Source organism: Melanerpes formicivorus, unplaced genomic scaffold (genome assembly GCF_026170545.1).
Source record: "Melanerpes formicivorus ecotype bairdi unplaced genomic scaffold, bMelFor1.0.p_v2 SCAF_33, whole genome shotgun sequence".
Lineage (NCBI taxonomy): Eukaryota > Metazoa > Chordata > Aves > Piciformes > Picidae > Melanerpes > Melanerpes formicivorus.
In genome coordinates this window covers 7,849,626-7,874,121 of record NW_027142385.1, presented here as the reverse complement: position 1 = coordinate 7,874,121, position 24,496 = coordinate 7,849,626, and the positions used below count along the sequence as shown (strand labels likewise).

Sequence of the window (24,496 nt, the reverse complement as noted above, 5' to 3'; positions counted from 1 at the left end):
CCTCTCATCCTCTCACTGCCAGCCCTTGTCAAGAGTCCCTCCCCAGCTCTCCTGAAGCCCCCTTCAGGAACTGGAAGGCTGCTCTAAGCTCTCCTGGAGCCTTCCTTTCTCCAGGCTGAACAGCCCCAACTCTCCCAGCCCAGTTCCAGGCTGTTTTCCCTGTTATTCCAGTTCTAAACTCAGCATGAAGTTTGTTTTCCCAGAGCCTCCTGAACTCTTCAGCAGAGCTCACACTTGCAGGGCCCAAAGGCTCTCTCTCCCAGCACCAGCAGCATGACAGAGTGGGGAGCACTGCAGGAAACTGGGGCGAGGAAAGTGCTGCTGCTCTCCACCCAGGATCAGCTTAGCTCTGTCACTTCTCTAGCTGCAAAATCCATGGTGGAGGAGGGCAGTCCCTGCCTCCCAAAGCTGAGTTCATCAAGCCAATAATTCAGCAACATCAACAACCTACAATTCATTCAACTTCTCCCCCTCTGCTCTACCCTGGTCAGACCACACCTGCTGCACATCCAGCTCTGTGCTCCCCAGTTCAAGAGAGACCAGTGGGGATGAAAGAGCCTCAGTCTGCATCAGGGAAGGTGTAGGCTGGACATTGGAAGAAACTTTTTCACTGCAAGGGCTCTCAAGCCCTGGGACAGGCTCCACACAGATGTGGTTGAGTCCCCATCCCAGTGTGGTGCTGAGGGATGTGCTGCAGCAGCAGCCTTGGTAGAGTTCAACAGGAGTTGGACTTGATGATCTTAAAGGCCTTTCCCAAGACTCCATGGTTCTCATCCAGCCAGGACTAGCAGTGCTCCTCTCCTGCCTCATCCCCCTCCCAGCAATTCTGCATCACACCCAGCAGCTCTGAATGTCAGCTCTTCACTGCTACTTTTAGCTCTGCTTTAAATAAAAGTGTGCTGAGTGCAGGCTGCAGAGTGAAGCCTCAAAACCATGGAGATGGCACAGGCTGCAGCTGGGGAGCCCCACCAAGAAGGGGGACTGTTGAGTTTGGGGGGTTTCTCCCTGGCAGATTTACTTCATTTGTGGAACAAACCCAAAGCAGACACCAAGAGTTCACATTCTGCAGCATCAAACAAGAGTTAAGCAGCTTGCAAGAGAACAAACCCAGCTCCTCCAGGCACTGTTTGACTCCACCAGCCAGCAGGAAAGTCACCAAGGATCTGCTGCTACTCCAACTGGATCATTCATAGAATCAGTCAGGGTTGGAAGGGACCACAAGGATCAGCCAGTTCCAACCCCCCTGCCATGGGCAGGGACACCCCACACTAGATCAGCCTGGCCAGAGCCTCATCCAGCCTGGGCTTAAACACCTCCAGGGACAGGGCCTCAACCACCTCCCTGGACATTCAAGTCTCTGAGAGCTTTGCCTGGCCAATTCCTTATTTAAATAGATAAATAACCATTTCCCCTCCCCTCCACCTCCATTTACCACCAGTGCAGTGCACACAAGCCAGCAGCTCTCCAGCCCTCAGGCTGTGGCTGACAAAGCCAAGCCCACATTGACTGCAGGAAGCCACCAGGGCAAGAATGCCTGGGCAAAAAGGCCACCTCCAACAAATGCACCACCAGCACCTCCTCAGCCCACTCAAGCAGAGCCTCCTGCCACTGCTCTTTGCCAGTCTAAAAGCAGGTCAAGGCTCTCAGTGAAAAGCCACAGACCCTTCCTTTCCAGCCAGCTGGGAATTACTGCGTTTTGCAAGTTAGCACATAGGGAGGGGGGAAAAAATGCACTAAAAGACAGTTCTCAGAGGTAATTTAGGGCCTGAAGTTCTACTACAAATAACCTTTGTCAACCAGCTAATGTTCTCTACAACTTTTGGGGGGAGAAAATGGCTTTTAAAAGGAATCATCTTCCCCTGCACTGTTAGTGCAACCAACTCCTCTCCAGGACGTGGCCATCATCAAATATGCAGCTTGGAGGAGCAGCAAATCATCAAGGTACTTTGCAACGTTTGAGGAGCAGCTAAAAGCACCATTCTGTGGTCTGTGATGCTCCCTCAGCAGTGCAGCACTCCCCCACTCAGGACCAGCTCCCACACCATTACATCTATCCCATGTCAAACACTTTTTCTCCCCTCTGGAAGATCTGCAGAGAGCAGCAAGTTCTTGCGTCCAGGTCTGGTGCCACCAGCACAAGGAGGACATCAAACTGTTGGGAGTGGGTCCAGAGGAGGCCACCAAGATGAACAGAGGCCTGGAGAGCCTCCACTGTGGAGACAGGCTGACAGAGTTGGGATTGTTCTGCCTGGAGAAGAGAAGGCTCCAGGGAGGCCTTAGAGTACCTGAAGAGGCTACAGGAGAGCTGGGGAGGGACTTGAGGAGGGCTGGGAGTGACAGGGTGAGGAGCAATGGCTTGGAGATGGAAAAGGGAAGAGTTAGTCTAGAGATTAGGGAGAAATTCTTTAGAGTGAGGGTGAGGAGGCACTGAGACAGGTGGCCAGGGAGGTTGTGGCCAGCTCCTTCATCACAAGGAGAAAGCAAGCCCAAGGAGTTGTGCCCTTTACACAGTGATGCTCTGGCTGGGTACATGAAGATGTAGAGGGAAAAGCAAGGAGCACCAGAGGCCAGGATACAACCAGGCAAGCAGAGTAGCAATTTTCTATCTTCTTCAATCTGCTCCCAGAGTGATTACAGTTGACCTTTCCAATCTAGTAGATCAACGAATCAATTCTGCTGGCACAACCCTGTGGGTGGGACCTGAGAGCAGAGCCACACTTCTCCCCTTCCAGTGGCTGCCTGGGACACTCAGCTCAGCTCTGCTGGAGATGTTACCAAGATTTGTCTCCAATTGATTTTACTTGCACAGGAGGGGAAAAAAAAAGCAGCAAAGCCATACCACCAGAAGTGCAGCATCAGCAGACACTAAAGGTCTCAGCTCCTGGCAGGATGAATGCAGTATCAATAGTTATTAGGATGTATTCATACAAGGTACACAAGAGGGATGGAAAGAAGAGGCCACTAAGCTCACTTAATCCTAACCCAACCTCCAGCCAGGTCCTTTAGACTGTGGGAAAAAGCAAAAGGCAAATCAAACACCCTGCTAAACACTCCAGGAGTCTCTGCCAGGCAAACACTGCACTTGGAGCTGTTCTGAGCAGCTCTTGAAGCAGCACAGCTTCGGCCTGGGCTGAGGCTGTGCTTCAAGAGAAGAGCCCCAAGGAGGCGGCAGGATGGATTTGGGTCCCTGCTGGGCTCAGCAGTGAGCTCAGCACCACAAGTGATCCTCCTCTGAGGATGTCCTGCAGTACTCAGTCTGCAGCACAAGCCTAATTTTATAGGTGGGAAAAGGATGGGAACAACAAAGTGCCTTGTGGAAGCTCATCCCAAGAGCTAAGGAGAGAGGAAAGCAGCAGCAGCACCACTCAAGTGCCTGCAGTCCCTGGGGGCTTGGCACACTGCCACTTCCAAACCCTCACTCTCCCCAGCCTGGCACTTTCTGGTTGATTTGATGTCCTCTAGAAGCTGTAGAAACTCTTTTCCATACACAGACACCAATGAGATGCTCACCACCTCCATCAGCCATGTCACTGCTCATGTGTCCTGCATGCCCTTCACATGGAGGTCCAAGGACTGGAATATGCTGCCCAGGAAGGCAGAGGAGTCCCCACCCCTGGAGGTGCTCCAGAAACCTGTGGCCATGGCACTGGGGATATGGTTTAGTGCCTCTGGTGGTGCTGGGTTGCTGGTTGGACTGGGTGGTCTTAGAGGGCTTTTGCAACCAGAACAATTCTATGGTTCCCCAAGCATGTGAGGTGGCCACACTGCATCACCACAGCCCCAGCCCCACCACACAGCCAGGTCTTGAAGTCATCAACTTCACTGCAGGGCAGCGGCAGAGGACTGGCAGCAGAAGGTTGGCTTTTGCTCCATCAGGCACAAGAGGGCTTGATCAGCTCTGTGGCCTATGAAATGTCTACAAACAGCTCTGGAAGAGGCCCCAGGCAGAGCAGGCAAGCTCCCCCCTCCCCCAACAAAAAGGGACTCTCCCCAGCAGTTAGACAGCAGCTACGGCCCCGAGCAAGCCGCGAGCACTACGCTGGGAAGCCTGAAAATAGAAGATGTGAGTGCAGAGTAAAAAGCAAACCAGAAGGCAAGGCAGAGAACTTGTTAGGTCTGAGTGCAGAGAAACCTCTAAATAGAACCCAACTGAAAGCAGATGGGGAGGGGAGGGAGGAGCAGAACCAAAATGTCACTCATGGTAAAGCACACTGGGGTGGCTCTCCTCAAGTCAGGTAGGAGAAGCATCCACCCAGGCTCTCGGAGCTAGCCACAGGAGCAGGGGGGAAGCTGTTCTCCTTTTCACTGCTCCTTAGCTGACACACAAGGGACATCTCCTCTGAATGAAGAATTCTTTCAGCAGCTCCTCTCCTATGAGGACAGACTGAAGGAGTTGGGGCTGTTCAGTCTGGAGAAGAGAAGGCTCTGAGGTGACCTAATTGTGGCCTTCCAGGATCTGAAGGGGGCTCCAGGAAGGCTGGGGAGGGACTGCTCAGGATCTCAGGTACTAGGACTAGGGGGAATGGAATGAAGCTGGAGGTGGGGAGATTCAGGCTGGAGGTGAGGAGGAAGTTCTTCACCATGAGAGTGGTGAGGCCATGGAATGGGTTGGCCAGGGAGGGGGTTGGGGCCCTGTCCCTGGAGGTGTTTAAGCCCAGGCTGGCTGAGGCTCTGGCCAGGCTGATCTAGTGTGGGGTGTCCCTGCCCATGGCAGGGGGGTTGGAACCAGATGATCCTTGTGGTCCCTTCCAACCCTGACTGATACTATGATACTACTATGATAGAAGGAAAAGCCAAGTGGGAAATGAGAGATCCTGGGGAGGCTGCAGGAGCTGATGTGTGGATTGTGTTGCAAGGTGGTTTGGATGTGGTGCTTGGGGCTGTGGTTTAGGGGTGAACCTTGCAGAGCAGGGTTATTGGTTGGTGATCCTGAGGGTCCCTTCCAACCTGGATGTTTCTGTGACTCTGTGAGCATCAAGACTGCCATCCAAAAACACCCAACCACCCTGGTTTGCAGAGATGAGGAACAGCTGTTTCAACCTGAACTAGACTAAAACTGGAAAGCAGCTGTCAAGACACACACCCCCCACACCCCCAAAAGCCAAACATCCATTTTGTAGCTAAAAGCAGCTATTTGATTCAGCTGCTTCTGGTGGTGGTCAGCCAAAAGAGAGAACTAAAGGAGCATTCCAAGACTGCAGACACTGTGGCAAAGATTCTCTCCCTTTTAGCACTCTTTATGTAGATTTATTCCTTTCAGCATTTGGAAAGGGAGAAATGTCAAACAGCTCATATCACAGATTCCTGAGCAGTTTCAAAGCATGGGCAGCTTAAAACAAGTTTCAAGACACCTGAGGATACTTTCTGCTCTGCATCTCCCCTAGCAGTGGCAGGGAGCTGCAAGAAGGGAAAGAAACTCAATTGCTGTTGACAGAGAGATGAAAATAATTCACTTGAACTCATCTCTTGTACCTCCAGACAGCTCCTCCTTGGGCACAGATCCTCAGAGGCTTTCATAGCATAACATTGTTTGGGTTGGAAAAGCCTTCTAAGATCACCCAGTCCAACCAGCAACCCAACCCCAGCATGGCCACTAAACCACAGCCCCACGTGCCATGGCCACAGGTTCCTTGGACACCTCCAGGGCTGGGGACTCCACCACCTCCCTGGGCAGCCTGTGCCAGTCCCTGACCACTCCTGAAGCAATTTTTCCTTATCTCCAACCTAAACCTCCCCTGGCATAATTTCAGACTATTCCCTCTCCTTCTATCCCCTCAGCCTAGGGAGAAGAGACCAAGCCCCACCTCACTCCAACCTCCTTTCAGGGAGCTGTAGAGAGCAATGAGCTCTCCTCTCAGCCTCTTTTTATCTCCAAATCAAACAGCCCCAGCTCCCTCAGCTGTTCCTCACCAGCTCTGCTCTCCAGACCCTTCCCCAGCTTTGTTGCCCTTCTCTGGACCTGCTCCAGCCCCTCAATGTCATCCTTGGAGTCAGGGGCCCAAAACTGAACCTGGTACTGAAGGTGTGGCCTCACCAGTGTTGAATACAGGGGAACAATCCCTGCCCTGCCCCAGCTGGCCACACTATTTCAGAGCCTATTTTCAGCACTGAGTTCCACAGGCACTGAAGAAGCAAACCCATCCAGCTCAGAACCCACTGCAATGTCCCAGCTGGAGCAACTCCTGTGTGTCTAGCAGCCCATGCAGTGCAGAGAGCACCTCACACCATGCCACTGCCAGCCAGAGAAGCTCCAGAGAATGCAAACACAGCCACCAAACAAATCAGGACTGGGGCTGGCTTTGCCCCAAAGTGCAGCTCTGAGCATCAAAGACCCCTCTGGTCTGCCTGCCTGCTGTCAGCTGTGGCCATTACTCTGCTGTCCAAAGCTAAAGCCGTCCTGCAAGCAGCCTGAGCAGGGCCGTGTGGTCATTACTTTTCATAGCCATGATCTCTCTTCATTCCACCCAATAAGTCTATTGCTTATTACTGTCAGCTTGTCAGTTTATGTGCTTTTGAAGAAGACTTATCTGGGAAGAGGCCAATTCCTGAGCATATAAAACATGAAACACTCCAAGGAATGCATTTTGAAGTCACTGAGGCACCGGGCGGGCGTGCAGCACCGCCGTCCTGCGCCAGCTCACCTGTCAGCTCGGCTCACACTGTCTGCTTGGAGGCATTTAACTCACTCCCTGAGTCCTCAAACTCAGTGGAGCACCACAGCCTGCCAGGATGCTTCCCAGCAAGCCAAAAACCTTACAAAAGGCAACTGCTGCTCAGGGGACAGAAACTTTTGATCTCTCTGTGAGGAGATCAGAGGTGGAGAAGATGAGCCCCTGCTAGAACCAAGCAGCTTTCCTTCCATCTTTTATTCATCCACAGGACAGCTTCTGCTGGGTGCACTCTGACTGAGCAAATGGCAGTGGGTAGAAGGTTTTATTCCTGCTTTGGTGCCTGAGTGGAGCCCTCACATTCAGGTGTTGAAGATAAGATCAAACCAACTGCTAAGCATGCTTGGGCTCACCTTGTATTGGCAGAGGAAGAGATAACATGGGCTGATAAATCATCTTTATCTCCACGACCTCAGGATTTCACAGCTCTAATAGATTTAAATGCTCCTACCAACCAGAGGGACCCAATTCAAATGGAGTTAGGAGGGAAGCAGCTGGGGGCAACACTCTCAATCTTGTCTCTGCTCTTCCAACCCCCAAACCTGCCTGGCTGTGGTGTTACTCAAGCTTCCAGGAGGGCCAGGATTTGTTCCTGCAGCTACCAAGCAAGCCATAAAGTCACACAGGCTGCAATTCAGTACCACATTTACAATAGCAGCTTTCCCCAGGTCTGCTCCCAGCTGCCCCAAGACAGGAGAATAGAATAGACCAGGTTGGAAGAGACCTTCAAGATCATCACATCCAACCCATCAACCAACCCAACACCACCTAAACAACTAACCCATGGCACCAAGCACCCCATCAAGTCTCCTCCTGAGCACCTCCAATGATGGTGACTCCACCACCTCCCCAGGCAGCCCATTCCAATGGGCAATCACTCTCTCTGTACAGAACTTCTTCCTACCTAAACCTCCCCTGGCACAGCCTGAGACTGTGTCCTCTTGTTCTGGTGCTGGCTGCCTGGGAGAAGAGGGAAGGGGAGGAGAAAAAGCCCAACCCACTTCTCAGGAGGCAGCTTTGTACCCCAGTGTCTTGGGCTTCTGTAGAAGCTGCTCATCAAGCATCATTCAGCAGAGGAAAAATCAAGTATCCCTAAAAACCTGGGCAGGCACCAGCAGGAGCTGGAGCAAAATTCATCTGCACACCCCAAAGACGAGTCAAATGGCCACAGCTCCTGCACCTCCCTGATAGCTTGTTTGTGTTACCAGTGAAATCTCACAGCCCTGGGGAGAGGAGACCACTTGCTTCCAATCTCCAAGCAGAATCTCACATCCTCATCACAGGACTATTTTGCAATGAGCAAATTCCTTCTGAAAAGCCAGCTGAGAGCAAGTGCCCAGCTCCTGCAGCGGCCCCCAGCTCCTGCAGCGGCCCCCAGCTCCTGCAGCGGCCCCCAGCTCCTGCAGCGGCCCCCAGCTCCTGCAGCGGCCCCCAGCTCCTGCAGCGCCCTTTTATGTTCAAACAGAAGCCATGGGCAGGGACACCTTCCACTAGGAGCAGGTTGCTCAAGGCCTCATGCAGCCTGGCCTGCAACACTTCCAGGGGGTGGACACCCACAGCCCCCCTGGGCAATTCTTGGATGGTCACAGCATCAGAACAACAAACCAACACCACTCCCGCAGGGCAAGCCTATCCCTTCCTCCCAGGGAAACAGAACCCAGCATGTGCCACTCCCAAGAGGCAAAAGAGTTCCAGAATCATCCCAGGCCTCCTGGCCTACAGACATCAGCACTCAGCATCAGCTCCTGCTGAACAGCAGACTGCTGCCACATCCCTGCAGAGCACACCTCCACGGAGCAGCAGCCACACCAGTGACCCCAGCTGCCTCCTTCATCACACACAGCTCCCTCCACAGCCTATTGTCAATTTTATTAGCTCTGAGGTGATTTCCATGCTTGCAGCCCAGCTCTCAACAGTATCTGATGAAGATAAGAGAGGGAAGGATTGGGTATTGCTGCTGTGTGATCGAAGCAGCTGCAGCACCCTCTGAACCCCGGCAGCCAACCGCAGCCGAGTCCAGAGGAGAAGTCCAAACAAGATTAGAGAGGAGCAACCCCTCTGCATTAAAAACACCCAAGGAGTCACACAAAAAGAGCTGACAACAACAATAGTGGAGAGCAACAAGGTGACATCATGAAATTTTCCATTTTATTTGATTTCCTCTAGGAGCTCTAAGGAAATCTTCTCCCCAGGAAGAATAGCAATGGGCTGCTTATCACCTCCAGCAGTTATTGCATATTAGTGCTCAGATGCCTTCAATGCCCTTCACATGAAGGTCCCCAAATGCCTTACAAACACCTTTACCTTGCCTCAAAGTAAGTTGAGACAACTTTTGAGGCTCTGGAATCATCCTCTGTGCTTTCCCAGTGGCCAGCAGCTAGCAGGTAAGGCAGGCTTGCAGCACTGCTGTGAGGCACCGAGAGCTGGGGTGGCAGGGGAAGCTGAAACTCAAAGGCATGCTGGGTCCCAGGGTTTCTTACAACCCTGCTCTTGTTCTGCAGTCCTACACAAGTCTCCAACTGATCCCTTGACAACAAGGATTTGCAGTTACACTTTGGTGTAAAGGGCCACAAAGATGCTGAGGGGACTGGAACGTCACTGAGAAGAGGAAAGGCTGAGAGCCCTGGGGCTGAGAGCCTGCAGAAGAGCAGCCCCAGAGGGGAGCTGAGCAATGCTCAGCAAGAGCTAAAGGCTGGGGGGCAAGAGGAAGGAAGGGGCCAGAGTTCCCAGTACTGCCCAGGGACAGGACAAGGGGCAATGGGCACAAACTGGAACCCAGGAGGTTCCACCTGAACAGGAGGAGAAGCTTTGGTGTGAGGGTGCTGGAGGCCTGCAGCAGGCTGCCCAGAGAGGTTGTGGAGTTTTCCTCCTCTGGAGAGATCCCAAACCCACCTGGCCTTTGTGATCCTGGGCAAGCTGCTGTGGGTGACCCTACTTTAACAGGAGGGTTGAACTGGATGATGCTCAGAGGCCCCTTCCAACCTCACCATGCTGGGACCCTGTGCCATTCCAAGTTCTACAAGCAAAGCCTTTTCTTCCCATCTAGCTGTGGCTGTACCACGACTTCATTAAGCCACACACTTCATCTGTGTGCCTGTGACTGGCTCAGTGTGGTTCCAGGGCTGCTCTGCACAGGGCAATGCAGTTTGAACCAAGCTGGTTTGCTGATCCCATCCTGCAGCCCAGAAAGTGATCACTGACATCCACATTACATAATTCAGCCACCCAACAGCAACTGCATGAAGAGTTCTTGCAGGAAGGGGGGAAAAAGGAGTTATGGGAGGGAGAACCAGGAGTGGGCAGAAGTGTTTTGGTTAAACTAGAGCAACAGCAATCATTTCCATCCTGAAATAAGCTAACAGCTAGAACATAAATACTCAAAGAAAGTGGGGGGGGAGGGAGGGGGAACCCCCCATTCATTAGCAAACAAAGGTGATGCAAAGCACTGAATAATTTCTCTCCAGCTGGCAAGAGGGCTGTGGTTGAGCATGGTGTGCACTGCTACATCCCCTCCCATCATTAGGGTAGGTGAGACCAGGGCTGCTCACAGCATTATTTTTGCTCAGAGCCTTGTAAAATCCTGGTGAGAACCAACCAGCCAGGCACAGCAACAGGAAAAAAAAACCCAGCACAAATCACAAACAGAATCCTGCTCCCAGGCCACTTCAGAGCTGCAACAAAACAGTCACACAGAAAAAACAAGTGAGAGGTGTCCAAAGAATTTCACAGTAACATCCTGGTGTGAATTCTCCCTGCTGCCACTCTGAGAAGCTCACAAAGGATTCCAAGTGGCTAACAAGCAAGCCACAGACAAAGGCTGCTGAGTTCTCTTGAAGCAAAAAGTTAATCAGCACTCTTCCAAAGTAAGAAACTCACCCCAGGCTCCTCAAACCTCACAGAATTGGCTGGGTTGGAAGAGAGCTCTCAGATCCCTGAGCCCAGCCTTCAACCCAGCACCACCACAGCCACCAAACCCTAGCCTCAAGTGCCATGGCCACAGGTTTCCTGAGCACCTCCAAGGGATGGGGACTCCATCACCTCCCTGGGCAGCCTCTGCCAATCCCTGTCCAATCCTGCAGCAAAGAGATTGTTCCCAATATCCATCCTAGAACCCCCCTGGTGCAATTTCAGGCCATTTCTTCAAGTTCTATCACCTGATACTAAAGAGACCAACCCCCTCCTCACTCCAATCTCCCTTCAGGGAGCTGTAGAGAGCAATGAGGTCTCCCCTCAGCCTCCTCTTCAGGCTAAACACCCTCTGGTCCCCCAGCTGCTGCTCCTCCCCAGCCCTGTTCTCCAGGCCCTTCCTCAGCTTCATTGCCCTTCCTGTCACAGCAAGTCAAAGCCAGAGGCTGGCACAAGGCAGGTGATGTGGCACAGTCCCACCTGCCAGAGCAGCTTGCCAGCAGTGCAAAGAAAAAAAGGAATGGGTAATTTTCATCTCCTTTTGTTCCAACTATCAGGTGTCAAAGCCACTTTCATAGTTATGGATGGTACCAATAAAACTGTTAAGATAGCCCCAGGTTGGGCTTTTGTTCAAAACAAGCACAGGAATCAAAGGCAAAGAAACACCTCCAAGAGCTGCAGATTCCCAGGGCTGCAGCTGAGGAGGGGAGATGCATGCTCCAAGAAGATGGACAGCAGTCATCCCATCCATCCCTAATGCTCCCAGGTGCTGCTTGAGGCAGAATAAACCCCATCCAGCATGCAGCAGCTGCTGGTTCTGCCTCTGCTGTTACTGCTGGACCCCTCCTTTCATCCTGGCTTTCACTGTTTTCTATCATCTTTGCAGCTCTCACTGCAGAGCTCACAGACCCTCAGAGGGAAAGTGGAAGTGTCCTTCCCCGTGGCAGGGAATTAGATGACCTTTAAGGTCCCTTCCAACCCAACCCATTCTGTGAGTTCCTTTCTCCTTCTCCAGTGCAGCATAATTGGGCTGTGAAACTCCTGCCTCTCTCTCCCCTTCACATTTTGCACAAGGAGTTTTTCCCCCATCACAGCTTCTTGCCCAGTGCCTTCCCCCCACCTCCCCATCTCCAGGGTAAGTTTGCACACTCCCTGCAGTTGCCACCCCTGCCACTAAACCAATGAAGCCTGCAGTAACACAATGCCATATTCTCCAGGCAGAGAAGTGAGCAGTAATTAATAGCTACAGCAGTTGGAAGCAGAGAGGTAACCACCTGTTTCCTGCTACCCATGAAAGGAACCAACCACCCCCCACTGCTGATGGCATTCTGCACAGCAAGGGCACTGCACCCCAACACTTGCCTGAAACAGCACAAAATCCAAAGCCCATAAAGGGCAATTTCTGCAGCCTGCCAGGCAAACATTAGTCACAATACTTGGCACCTCCACAGCATTCCTGGCCACAGAGCCCAATGCACTTGAGACACATTTAGACTAGAAACTCTCCCAAGAAGCAGGTTAAGTATTAGGCTGTTTTATCCTGCAGGGAATTGAGGCACTGGGAAATACAAAACCAACTTGAGAAGTCCTGCATCTTGTTCAAGGTTACACCTTGAATTCAGAAGCAGGAACAGAATCACTCAGTTGCCCAGGTTGGAAAGGAGCTCAGAGCTCATCTGCTCCAAGCTCCCCTGCCATGGGCAGGGACACCTCTCAACCAAGCTCAGCTGCTCAAGGCTTCATCCAGCCTGGCCCTGAACATCCTCAGGCAGGAGGCAGCCACGGCCTCCTGGGCAGCCTGTGCCAGAGTCTCAGCTCCCTCCTGCTGAAGAACTTCCTCAGCTCCACTCTAACCCTGCTCTGCCTCAGCTCCAAACCATTCCCCCTTGGCCTATCTCTAGACAGCCTCAGGAAGAGTCCATCCTGCAGGATCCCTTCTGGTATTGGCAGGCAGCTCTGAGGTCCTCACAGAGTCTTCTGCAGGCTGCACAGCCCCAGCTCCCTCAGCCTGTGCTCTCAGCAGAGCTGCTCCAGCCCTTGGCTCATCTTTGTGCCCCATGCACAAGGATCATTCATCTCTGCAGGAATATCAGCTCCCACAGCCAGTAATCCTCAAGAGCCTTTCCACTCCAGCTCCCTTCTGAAGAATGGATTCTGCTCTAACAGAGGCAATTAAAACCTGCTCTCCAGAGAGCCATGGAGAAGTCCTTGTGGGGACTTGGCACTGCAAATCTAAGTTTGCTTTTCCATTAGCTCCCTTCTGTGAGCAAACCAGATGCTGGTGGTCATAGAGCCACAGAATGTTAGGGGTCAGAAGGGACCTCAAAAGACCAAGTCCAACCCCCCTGCCAGAGCAGGGTTACCTGGGGCAGGTCACTCAGGAGTGCATCCAGGCAGGGGCTGAAAGTCTCCAGAGGAGACTCCATAACCTCTCTGGGCAGCCTGCTCCAGGAGGCTCAGAGCTGAGAATGTTGGCCTCATGTTGAGGCAGAACCTCCTGTGTTCCAGTTTGGATCCACTGCTCCTTGCCCCACTCTCTCCAGCAGAGCCTTGTCTCTCCTTCACATGGGAAGAAACTTCCTTGCTGTGAGGCTGCTGGAGCAGGCTGCCCACAGAGGCTGTGGAGTCTCCTCTGGAGACTTTCAGGTCCCACCTGGATGTGCTCCTGGGTGATGCTGCTCTGGCAGGGGAGCTGGACTCGGTGATCTCTAGAGGTCCCTTCCAACCCCCACCAGTCTGTGCCTCCAGGAGCTCCACACAGCACTGCCTCACCCCCCTGGGGCACCGCCTCGCACCCCCTGGGGCACTGCCTCACCCCCCCTGGGGCACTGCCTCACCCCCCCTGGGGCACTGCCTCGCACCCCCTGGGGCACCGCCTCGCACCCCCTGGGGCACTGCCTCACCCCCTGGGGCACTGCCTCACCTGCCTCACCCCCCCGGGGGCACTGCCTCACCCCCCTGGGGCACTGCCTCACCCCCCCTGGGGCACTGCATTTTTGGGATGAGGAGAGTCCTGAAAGGACAAAACTCTTGGCCATCCGCCTGAGCCTCCAGAGCGCTGCCAAGGCAGTAATTCAGTTACATTGGCCATGCTACTGGAAAACCACATTACATTCTGACTGCTTGAGCACATCCCAGCACTGGAATTAATGTTCTCTGGAATGAACAACTTCACTTTACAATCAGGATGAACAAAGGAAGAAAGAAAACCAAGATTCCTTGAGCAGTGTTCCCCTCCTGTTATGGTTAACATTTAATGTCATTTATTGTCATTAAACTCAATATTTGTGTCTAATCAATACCCAGCTACCAAGGGCAGCTGTAACCAGTCTGGACTTTCTCTACAGCCTCTATTGATTTCTTTTGGAGACCTCCAACAAACCCAATTTAGACAAATAATTTATCAGTGGCCACATCCCAATAATTTAATAACCAAAGCCTATCTATTCCTCTGCCCCTCTGCCCCAGGACAGAAAATCATTTCACCTCATTACTGGCACTCTCAGCAGCTCCAGCTGGAATTGATGGAAAACCAAGGAGGAAGCCATGAGGTAACAAATGCAAATCCAAGCAGCCTCATGTGCTGCAGCACACAGCCCAACAGGGCTTCGCTCAGGGCCTCCTGCACTTGCCAGCACGTGACTTGGACACAAGCTGATGACAGCTCCTACCACAGAATCACCAAGGTTGGAAGAGACCTCAAAGATCATCAAGTCCAAGCTGTCACCACAGACCTCATGACTAGACCATGGCACCAAGTGCCACATCCAATCCCCTCTGGAACACCTCCAGGGATGGGGATTCCACCACCTCCCTGGGCAGCACATTCCAATGGTGAATGACTCTCTTGGGGAAGAACTTTCTCCTCACTTCCAGCCTGAACTTCCCCTGGGGCAGCTTGAGACTGTGTCCTCTTGTTCTGGTGCTGGTTGCTAGAGAGGAGAGACCAACCCCCTCCTGGCTACAACCTCCCTGCAGGGAGTTGGAGAGAGCAATGAGGTCCCCCCTGAGCCTCCTCTTCTCCAGGCTAAGCAACCCCAGCTCCCTCAGCCTCTCCTCACAGGGCTGTGCTCAAGGCCTCTCCCCAGCCTTGTTGCCCTTCTCTGGACACCTTCAAGTCTCTCAATGACCTTAAACTGAGGGGCACAGAACTGGACACAGGACTCCAGATGTGGCCTAACCAGTGCACAATGACTTCCCTGCTCCTGCTGGCCACACTATTCCTAATGCAGGCCAGGATGCCCTTGGCCTTCTTGGTCCCCTGGGCACACTGCTGGCTCATGTTTAGGCAGCTGTCAATCAGCACCCCCAGGTCCCTCTCTGTTTGGCAGCTCTCAGCCACCCCAACCCCAGCCTGCAGCAAAGCCTCTCCAGCTTGGGTCACTTTGCAGACTCATAGACTGCACTGGGTTGGAAGGGACTCCCCAGGCTCATCCAGGCTAGCTTGAGGGGAGCAGATTGAGCCTGGAGAATAGGAGGAAGTTCTTGACAGTGAGCTTGGGAAGACTCTGGCACAGGTTGCCCAGGCAGGTTGTGGATGTCTCCTCCCCAGGAGCGTTCAAAGCCAGGCTGGATGAGACCCTGAGCACCCTGGGCTGGTGGAAAGTGTCCCTGCCCGTGGCAAGGGGTTGGAACTGGGTGATCTTTAAGGTCCCTTCCCACCCAAACCATCCTAGGAGAGCCCAAGCCTCCCCATCCTGCAGCAAGCAGGGACACCCCCACCTAGATCAGGCTGCTCAGAGCCCCATCAAGCTGGCTGTGGAATGCCTGCAGGGATGGGGCCTCCACCACCTCCCTGGGCTACTTCTTCCTCATGTCCCCTTGGAACATTTATAATACCCTGACACTGTAAAGCCCATGCAAGAGCAAGCACTGTGCCTCAGTGAAGCTAGAAATCAAGGACAAGATTCAAACTACCTGTTCAAGGCTGCAGCTGCTCCCAATTGCCTTCGCTTCTCCTGCTGGTAACAGCATTTGTTAGTCTGAAAAACTCTTCACTGCAAAAGGGGGGGCAGGGGAAGGAGAGAACATCTACAAGACAGAATCTTCACTTGGGCAAGGAAACTGCTACTGCTCAGCAGCTCAGGGCAGATTTGTTTGCTGCTATCCATCAGACTCAATGTTTAAGTGTGGTAGAAAGGCAAACTCTGTTGGGGTTTGGGAGCTGATGCATTTTGCATATACCCTTCAAAGAAAAGCATGGAGGCAATCCTCTAGCAGTGATTACAGCTCAGATGTTGGGCATGAAGCACTTGACAGCACCCCATGAGGAGAGGGGAAGCTCACCCTGTCAAGCACTTGCCTTGCTCAGTGGGTAGGAACCACGCTGGGTGTTTTCCCTTCCACTGCAATGGAAACACCTCCACAGGCTCTGCCTGGGGCATGCACGGGGCCAGAGCTCACAAATGCTTTGCCAAGGGCAAAGAGGATGAACAAGTGCACACCACAGGTAAGGAAAAAGAAACCTCCCCACCTTACTAAGGCAGCAGATGGAAACCAAAAGTCTGTGCCACTCAGGAACGAGTTCAGACTCAGGGACTCCAGAAACCTGCAGCTGCTTTGGCCTCCAGCATTACTGGAGCTGGGTCAGGCTACACCATCAGAAGCTTTCCCAAGTGTTTTGTAGGTGGGGAAGTAACTCACCCTGAGATGAGGCTCCAGGGAGACCTCAGAGCAGCCTTTCAGGATTTGAAGGGGGCTACAGAAGAGATGGAGAGGAATTTCTCTCCAAGGCATGGAGGGACAAGGTGAGGGGGCACAGCCTCAAGAAGCTGGGTTTAGATGAGACATGAGGAAGAAAGTCTTCCCCATGAGGGTGGTGAGGCACTGGAACAGGTTGCCCATAGAGGCTGTGGAGGCTCCAAGCCTGGAAGTCAAAGCCAGGTTGGACAGGGTCTTGAGTATCCTGCTCTAGGAGGAGGTGTCCCTGCCCAGGGCTGGGGGTTGGAGCTGGATGATCTTTAAGGTCCCTTCCAGCCACTCCTATTTTATGAGGTGTGTCATATTGGCTTAATCACACCATTGACCATTTCCTTCCCAGCCCACAAGATGCCTTTGCCAGCCAATACTGAGATACCAAGAAACACACAGAGCTGCTCAGCAAATGATGCTCTTACTCCTGAGACCATTGCCTCAGCTGCTGAGAGAAGCAGCAGCACCCCTGAGCTTGGGAGAGCACTGCTGGAAGTGTCCTGAAGAGCAACAGAAGCAGGCAAGCTGTTGCAGGGCTCTGTCACAAATGAGGTCACATCTCTTCAGACAAAAATGCCCAGATGAGAACTTCATCAGTATTTCACTCCTGTAGGTGACTTTTAAACATTCTTTCCATCCAAACTTGTAGCTGCTGCATTCTCCCCTGGGGCAGCTCCCTTTGAATTCCAGCAGAATGCAAGCAGCCAGCACCTGGTAACGGGAGGCAGGGCAGCAGCACCCTGCAGATCCAGCCCTGCCTCCTCCAGGTAGCATCCAGCCACACACAAACACATCAGAAACCTTTCTGACTGCTGCTGTCAGCTCAGCTTCCAGCTGCTCAGACACAGCAATCACAGCACATACACAAAGCTCAACAGCTAAGATGCATTCAGCTCCCAAGCCCAGAACCCAGCTGCAAGCACTGAGCAGTGCCCATGAAGATGCCCTCTGATTCCATATGCCTCCTAGCTTCCCAGGAACACTTCAGCTGCATTGTCCCTCCACAAGGTGAGCTCATTCCTCTCTCAGCTAACATTAGATCTTCACCATTACATTAGAGGCCACACCTGGATCCTTCTGAGAAGCAGCACTTCAGTTCAGAGGTTGGTCTCTTCTCCCAGGCAGCCAGCACCAGAACAAGAGGACACAGCCTCAGGCTGTGCCAGGGGAGGTTTAGGCTGGAGGTTAGGAGGAAGTTCTACAGAGAGAGTGATTGCCCATTGGAATGGGCTGCCTGGGGAGGTGGTGGAGTCACCATCACTGGAGGTGCTCAGGAGGAGACTTGATGGGGTGCTTGGTGCCATGGGTTAGTTGGTTGGGTGGTGCTGGATGATAGGTTGGACACCATGATCTTGAAGGTCTCTTCCAACCTGGTTTATTTTATTCTATTCTATTCTCATCCCTGGAGGTGTTTAAAAGATGCAGAGATGTGATGCAGAGAGACCAGACTTGGTAGATGGTTTGACTCAGTGATCTTAAAGGTCTTTCCCAGGCAAAACCATGATAAGAAAACCTCTTTTCTTACCTAAAATGAACAACTGAATGAAGTTAACAACTGAATAAAATGGAAGAGAAGGGGGGGTGGGGATTAACAAGCAGGCCCAAATGTTGTTGCATGGCTGCTATGTGCCTCCATGCAGCCCTCAGGCAATGCCATCTCCTTGTATGATTCCTCAGACACCAGAGGAAGCCAAAGCAAAGCAGAACAAGCACTTAGCTCTTGCCTGCAGTCAGATCAACTTCCTGTGTCTTTCAGCTATAGCTTGGGAGCTCTGTTCAACACCTGGAAAAGGAAAGTTCCTTTACAGCTTCATGGGTGTGTAATTAATGCACTTGACAAGCTGTTGTGGTGCCAAACAGCTGCTTCCATTATCCTGACAACTTCACCATCTGCAGAACTATTGGGCAAACTACAGTAAGTAAATATCAAGATAGCAGGTGCTGATGAACAACAACTGCTGCCAACAGCACCTCTGCAAGGAAAGGTCTACTTTTGCCCCTGCTCTGCTTTGCTCTACCTGCAGAGCAGACAGAAGATCCTCAGAAACAGAGGAACTAGGAGAACCAGACTCACAGAAGCAGGTAAAAGAAGGTTCAGAATTGGACACAAGATTCCAGGTGTGGCCTCACCAGGGCAGGGGAACCTCTCTCAACACACTCACCACAGCCCTTCTCATCCACCCCTTAGCCTTCTTGGCTGCAAGGGCACACTGCTAGCTCCTGGGCATCCTTCTCTCCCCCAGGTCCTGTTCCCCAGAGCTGCTCTCCAGCAGAGCAGTCCCCATGGGGTTGTTCTCTCCCAGATGCAGAACTCTCCCCTTGTCCTAGGTGGATTTCATTCAGTTTCTCCCTGCCCAGTTCTCCAGCCCGGTCAGTCTCACTGAATGGCAGCACAGCCTGGGAGGGTGTCAGCCACCATTCCCAGTCTGGAATCAGATAACCTTTGCAAAGCTGAGGGTGTTCAGGCTTGAGCTTTTGGATTCTGGGCTTGGGAATTGTTTTAAGAACAACCATTTCAGTCCTCAGTTTCTTTCAACACAGAACAACCACAGCAAAGTTGGGGGGGGTTAACTATCTAGTAGCTGCTGTGGCCCTGGGCAGCCTGATCCAGCTGGAGGTGCCCCTGCTCACTGCAGGGGGGTGGACAAGATGACCTCTGAGGCTCCCTTCCAACAGGCTGCAATCTGTGAATCCACAGTGCTTTGACATGCTGAACACTCTGCTTCTGCTGAGCCAGCCCAGCTGTTCTTACCAACCTCACTCCCTGGTGTTCCACAAGCCACTGCCACCAGCCCCCCCAGGTCTGAAAAACCAGCAGGATGCCCTGAAACCTGCAACACAGCCTGGGTGCTCATCCTCCTTTGTGGAACTGCAGCACAGCCCCAGACCTCCACACTGCATCTCCCCTCCCTGGCAGCCGTGGGGCTATTCATGCCAGCAGTGATGCATGAACAGCCTGAGAGGGAGAGGAGAATGCCCTGGTCCCAGCTCATCAAAGATACAAGGCAGCCAGCCACAAAGGGGTCACACATTAAAAATTAAATGGGGACAGGCACAAAGTGGATTGAAACATCACCACAGCTCAAGCCTCCCTCCAAAGCAACAGAAAACACCAGACACACAGAACAGGAAGGGAAGGCAGCCAAAAGAGGGAAGTGAATTAACTCCAGAAGTGGATCTAGCAGTGAGGAATGAAGCAGCAGCCTGCAGGAGCAGCAGCAGGGCCTTTGCTGCTGATGGTAAATCCAGCAGCTCACACCTCTCCCATCTCCTGGGTCAAACCACCCCTGGCTGGCCACTGCAGACCCTAGAAGGGATGCTGGCAGAGCTCAGAACCATCACCAGGCAGAGAGCAGCTACTGAAGTACAACTTAAAGAGCATCTTTTATTTTACCTGGGAAACAGAAGTCAAAGACAACAGAGACAAAAGGGCAAACTCCACTCTTTTATTCCTGGAACACTTAATTGTGAGTACACAGGATGCCAAAACTTTCTGCCTTCTGAAAGCAGAACCTGTGTCCATATTTAGCCTGTGTCTGGGCCTAACCACAGCAGCTCTGTCACCCAGTGACCCCTTCCCAGCACAGAAGGGCAGGCTGGGGCAAGCAAGCTGGGCTGAATTGCAAACAACCTCATGAAACAACAAAACTCATCCCAAAGCATCCAGAGATCCCAGCAAAGGTACAGCAGCAGCAGAAGAAAGAGGAATAGGGTCAGGAGGAGCCCAAGCAGGAAGCTCCTCATCCTCAGCAACCCTCCCCCTGCATAATGAGCAAGGACAGTTGTGGGCTGGGATGCACCTGCAGCCAGCTCAGGGCAGCTCTGACAAAGTTCTCACTCTGGACTCTGGCACAGGCTGCCCAGGGAGGCTCTGGAAGTCTCCACCCTGGGAATGTTTAAGGCCAGATTTGAGGAGGCCTTGGGCAACCAAGTCTAGTTGGGAGGTGTCCCAGCCCATGGCAAGGAGGTTGGAGTAGAGGATCTCTGAGGTCCCTTCCAACCTGAGCCATTCTGGGATTGCACTCCTCAGCTTCATTAACCCTCCCTGCATTCTGACAGTCTCCAACATACAGAAGCCAGCTCAAAATCACAAACCAGACCTTCTGCAGGGACTGAGACACAACTCAAGCACACTGCTGCACTCCCTTACCTTGTTTGACCATTTGTAGGCTTGAAGAAGTTGGCTGTAGAGAGGGGTTTTGTCCTGGACAGGATCTAGGCTCAGCAGTCCACTGTTGTGCAGAGGGTGGTTCTCAGATGGCTTCCCCACGAGGTTGCTCAGCCTTTCCAGCTCACTGGAAGAGAACAGAAGGGCAATTTGAAGCCTTTTTTCCACCTCCCCAAGCCAGCTGTGCAGATACAGGTACCTGAAATCCAGAGTCTTGCAGGGACAGCAGTCATGCACAACCTCTAACATCTCAGGGAGCTTTAAATACCTTCCCAACCTGACAAAAGCCAACTGTTCTCAGTAGCCAAGCAAAGCAAAGTGGGCTGTTAGCTGCTCAGCTTTGCAGGAAAACACAAGGCAAGGGAAGCTCAGCACTGCTCAGGAGACAGAGCACCAACCAAGAGTCTTTGCAAGACAACCTAGAAGGAGTCAAACTATAGCAGAACCTCTTCATAAGAGCTTCCAGACCCCAGGGCATCATCTGAGCAATGCACACCCCCAGAACCTGCACAATTCTGACTTCAGCACTGCCTGCAGCAGTAGAAAGATCCTTTCAACTATCAAGCAGAAGCCTCATCATTAATGAGCTAGCAATGAACATCATCCTCATGAGGAACTGACACCAGGCCTAAGCCTGGAGAATGTCCTGCAAAGTCTGTGATGCCTCAACAACAGGTACCAGGCAGAACCCAGGAGGTTCCACCTCAACATGAGGAGAAACTTCTTTGGTGTGAGGCTGCTGGAGCCCTGGAGCAGGCTGCCCAGAGAGGTTGTGGAGTCTCCTTCTCTGGAGCCTTTCCAAGCCCACCTGGATGTGTTCCTGTGTGACCTGCCCTAGGTGATCCTGCTTTGGGAAGAGGGGGTAGAAGAGACATACACACTCCAAGCTCTCAGTGCAAGGAAGTTAACTTCTGACTGGATGATCTCCAGAGGTCCCTTCCCACCCTCATCATTCTGTGATTTCCATGACCTGCATGAAACACTCAGCTGGGGTACAAAGCAGCACCATTTTCCCCTGATAAGAACTCCTCACTGTGAAGCCCTCTGTCATGGCTTCACAGCTCATTTGTCAGACTCTCCATTTAATAATAACAGAAGTTAAGCAATGTTTAAAACCTGCATCAATCAGCTGGAGAAGAAAGGCCCTGGGTGCTCAGCACAGAGATCACACACAGGGCTTCAACTGACAGGACTAATCAGGTGCCTTCCCTTTTGACTTCTGAATGCTCCATCCAACTCTGAACTTCACAACTTCCACTAAATTAAAAGCAGGATTCAGACCTTTCAAAGGGTGACTGGTGAAAATCACTCTGAAGAGGAAAAAAAACCTCTCAGTATCTCCAGCTGCATTTAATGAAGGTTATGAATATAAACACCAAGGAGCAGAGAACTGCTAACTGAAAGACTTCTGCACTTCACTAGCACAAAATCACAGAAGGGGAGGGGTTGGAAGGGACCTCCAGAGATCTTTGAGTCAAACTACCCTGCCAAAGCAGGATGACCAAGGGCAGGTCACACAGGAACTCATCCAGGAGGCTGTTGAAAGCCTCCAGGGAAGGAGACTCCACAACCTCTCTGGGCAGCCTGCTCCAGGGCTCCAGCAGCCTCACACCAAAGAAGTTTCTCCTCATGCTGAGGATGAGCCTCCTGGGCTCCAGTTTGTATCCACTGCCCCTTACCCTATCACTGGGCACCACTGAAAAGAGTCTGGCACCTTCATCTTGACAGCCACCCCCCAAGTATTTACAGACACTGGTCAGATGCCCTCTCAGCCTCTTATTCTCCAGACTAAAACAAAAAGCCTTCTAAAGAAGTTTTCTTGTAAGCAGTCAGGAAGGAAATGGTCAAAGCACTGAGAAGCATAGCCACAAATGGCTGTGGAAGGCAGGGCAGAGCAAGAACTGGTGGAGTTTGCAGCTGAAGCTACTCTCAGGTATGGTTCTAAGGACAGGGGCTGACTGCAGAGGGACTCACAAGAGCATCACAGCACTGAAATAAACAGTGGTTGATAAACTGGAAAGCAAGAGGAGTGTAAACACCACACATGAGACAAGCTAGGTCAGGGCCAACTGCTATTTGTTATTGCTTGGGAAGGAGGTTTTGGGATGACACCAGCTAGTTCTTCACAGAACTGAACAAGAAGGATAGCCAAAGGACTTGCAGGGCTTCCAAGGAGACCATGAGGCCTCCCCCAACCTGGAAACAGTGAAAAACAAAGGAAGCAAAGGCTATGAAGCTGTGAGCAACACCACTCAGAGGAATGATCATCTACCACCCTTCCCAAAAGGCAAGAAGCAGGGAACAAAACACATTACCACATCAGAACTGTGAGGCCTCACAGGCAGCAAGAGGAATCCTTGTACCCAAGGCCCTGGACACCAAATGCCTGTCGGGCAGAAGATGTGGTGGGAAAGGTTGGTTATGCACTTCACCTACCCCTGGGCATCTCTCTGGACAGGGCTGATGGCTCCCAGGAGGACACAGAACCCAGGGATGCATCAAGCCATCAGAAGCAGCCCTATCTGCTGGGGTTGTTTGAAGCTGATGTGAAGAGGGGCTGGGGTTTAGAGGTGTTTTTAAGAATGCCTCCCTCTGACAGCTTCGGATTAAAGCCTCAGAGGGGTTTGCTTCAATGGCTGAAAGTTATGGCCTCGCCAGCAGGATCCACAGGCACAATCCAACCTCAGCTCGCCTCCCTTTGCATGCTGCTGCTCACCAACCCTTCCCACCTGCGCTCACCTCCCGGCCTCGCAAGTTTCGGTGACGAGCTGCTTCTTTTCGGAGGGCCTTTGGATTTACACCAAAGAGCTTCAAAAGAAGAGGAGGGGGAAGGGGGAAGGGGGAGGGAAATCTCCCTGCAACCAAAAGGATTCACCTTGCCTAAGCGATTCTTCTTTACACCACGGCAAGACCCCAACCCCAGCTAAACGTGCCAGCAGCGCCCGCCCCGCTTCGGCAGCGGCCACCCCGCGGGGCTAAGGCGCAGGAGAGGAAGAGCCAAAGGGCAGCGGCTCCGCGGCTGCCTGCCGGAAACTTTCCCCGGCAGGGACAGGGCAGCGCCGGGCCGGGCCCCGGAGCCAGCAGCGCAGGCCGTGGGACCCCCGGGAGCCGGCTCCCGCCCCGTGCCGCCCCGCGGGGCCCTGCCGCACGCCCACCCCGCGGGGAGAGCCCCTGGGGGCCGCCCGCTCACCCCAGGTCGCGGCTGACGGAGTGCAGGCTCTCCTGGAAAGCGGCCACGAAGCCCTTCTCGCGGCCCTCCAGGGTCTCCTTGTTGCGCATCCCATCCTTCAGGCAGTCGAAGACCCTCGTCACGCTGGAGCGCAGCGCCTGGATGGCGGCGATGGCCTGCGAGAAGGCCTCCAGGTTGACGCCGGGGCTCAGCACCCCGTCCGCCATCTTGGCCGGCAGGGCCCGGCCGCTCCCGGCGGCGGGCCGCGGGGCACGCTGGGAAACGGAGTCCACGCGGGAGGCAGGGAGGGAGGGGGCGGGAGGCACGGAGGGAGGGGGCAGGAGGCAGGAGGCAGGGAGGGAGGAGGCAGGAGGCAGGGAGGGAGGGGGCAGGAGGCAGGAGGCAGGGAGGGAGGGGGCAGGAGGCAGGGAGGGAGGGAGGGGGCAGGAGGCAGGGAGGGAGGGGGCAGGAGGCAGGGAGCAGGAGGCAGGGAGCAGGAGGCAGGGAGGGAGGGGGCAGGAGGCAGGAAGCAGGAGGCAGCCGGCAGCGCTGCGCTGCGCTCCGGTAGCGCTCGGGGCGGGCGGCTAGTGACCGAGCCGGGGCCGCAAGTGCTGCCTTTAAAGCTTTTAGCCTCCCGTCCTAACCTCAGGCATTCCTTCGGCGAAGGCAGCTGTGCCCCGCTCGCCCCGTGCCCCCACCCACCCACCTGTGACAGCAGAGGTCGAGGAGATGATTAGGGGGCAGCAGTGGTTAATGCAGCTTTGGGGTTCCCTTCCAACCCAAACCAGCCTGTGATCGTATGAGTCTATGAAAATATGCTACGGACACCTGCAAAGTGCACCCAGAGCCTGGGCTAGGCAGGGAGAGGCAAAAAGGATAACGCCATGCAGCAAT

The 24,496-nt window shown here is 53.2% G+C and overlaps 1 protein-coding gene across 1 annotated transcript in view; it reads right to left on the bottom strand.

The window, feature by feature from the left end:
- The window catches only part of MED27 (mediator complex subunit 27), a 99,054-nt gene extending 75,205 nt beyond the window's left edge, over window positions 1-23,849 (bottom strand). The window contains exons 1-2 of the mRNA XM_068155965.1: window positions 23,624-23,849; window positions 20,416-20,560 (exon numbers count right to left, since the gene is read on the bottom strand). Coding sequence (XP_068012066.1) covers window positions 20,416-20,560; window positions 23,624-23,829 — 351 coding nt within the window. The 5' untranslated portion in view covers window positions 23,830-23,849. The remainder of the gene's footprint in view (window positions 1-20,415; window positions 20,561-23,623) is intronic.
- Window positions 23,850-24,496: the final 647 nt, after the last annotated feature.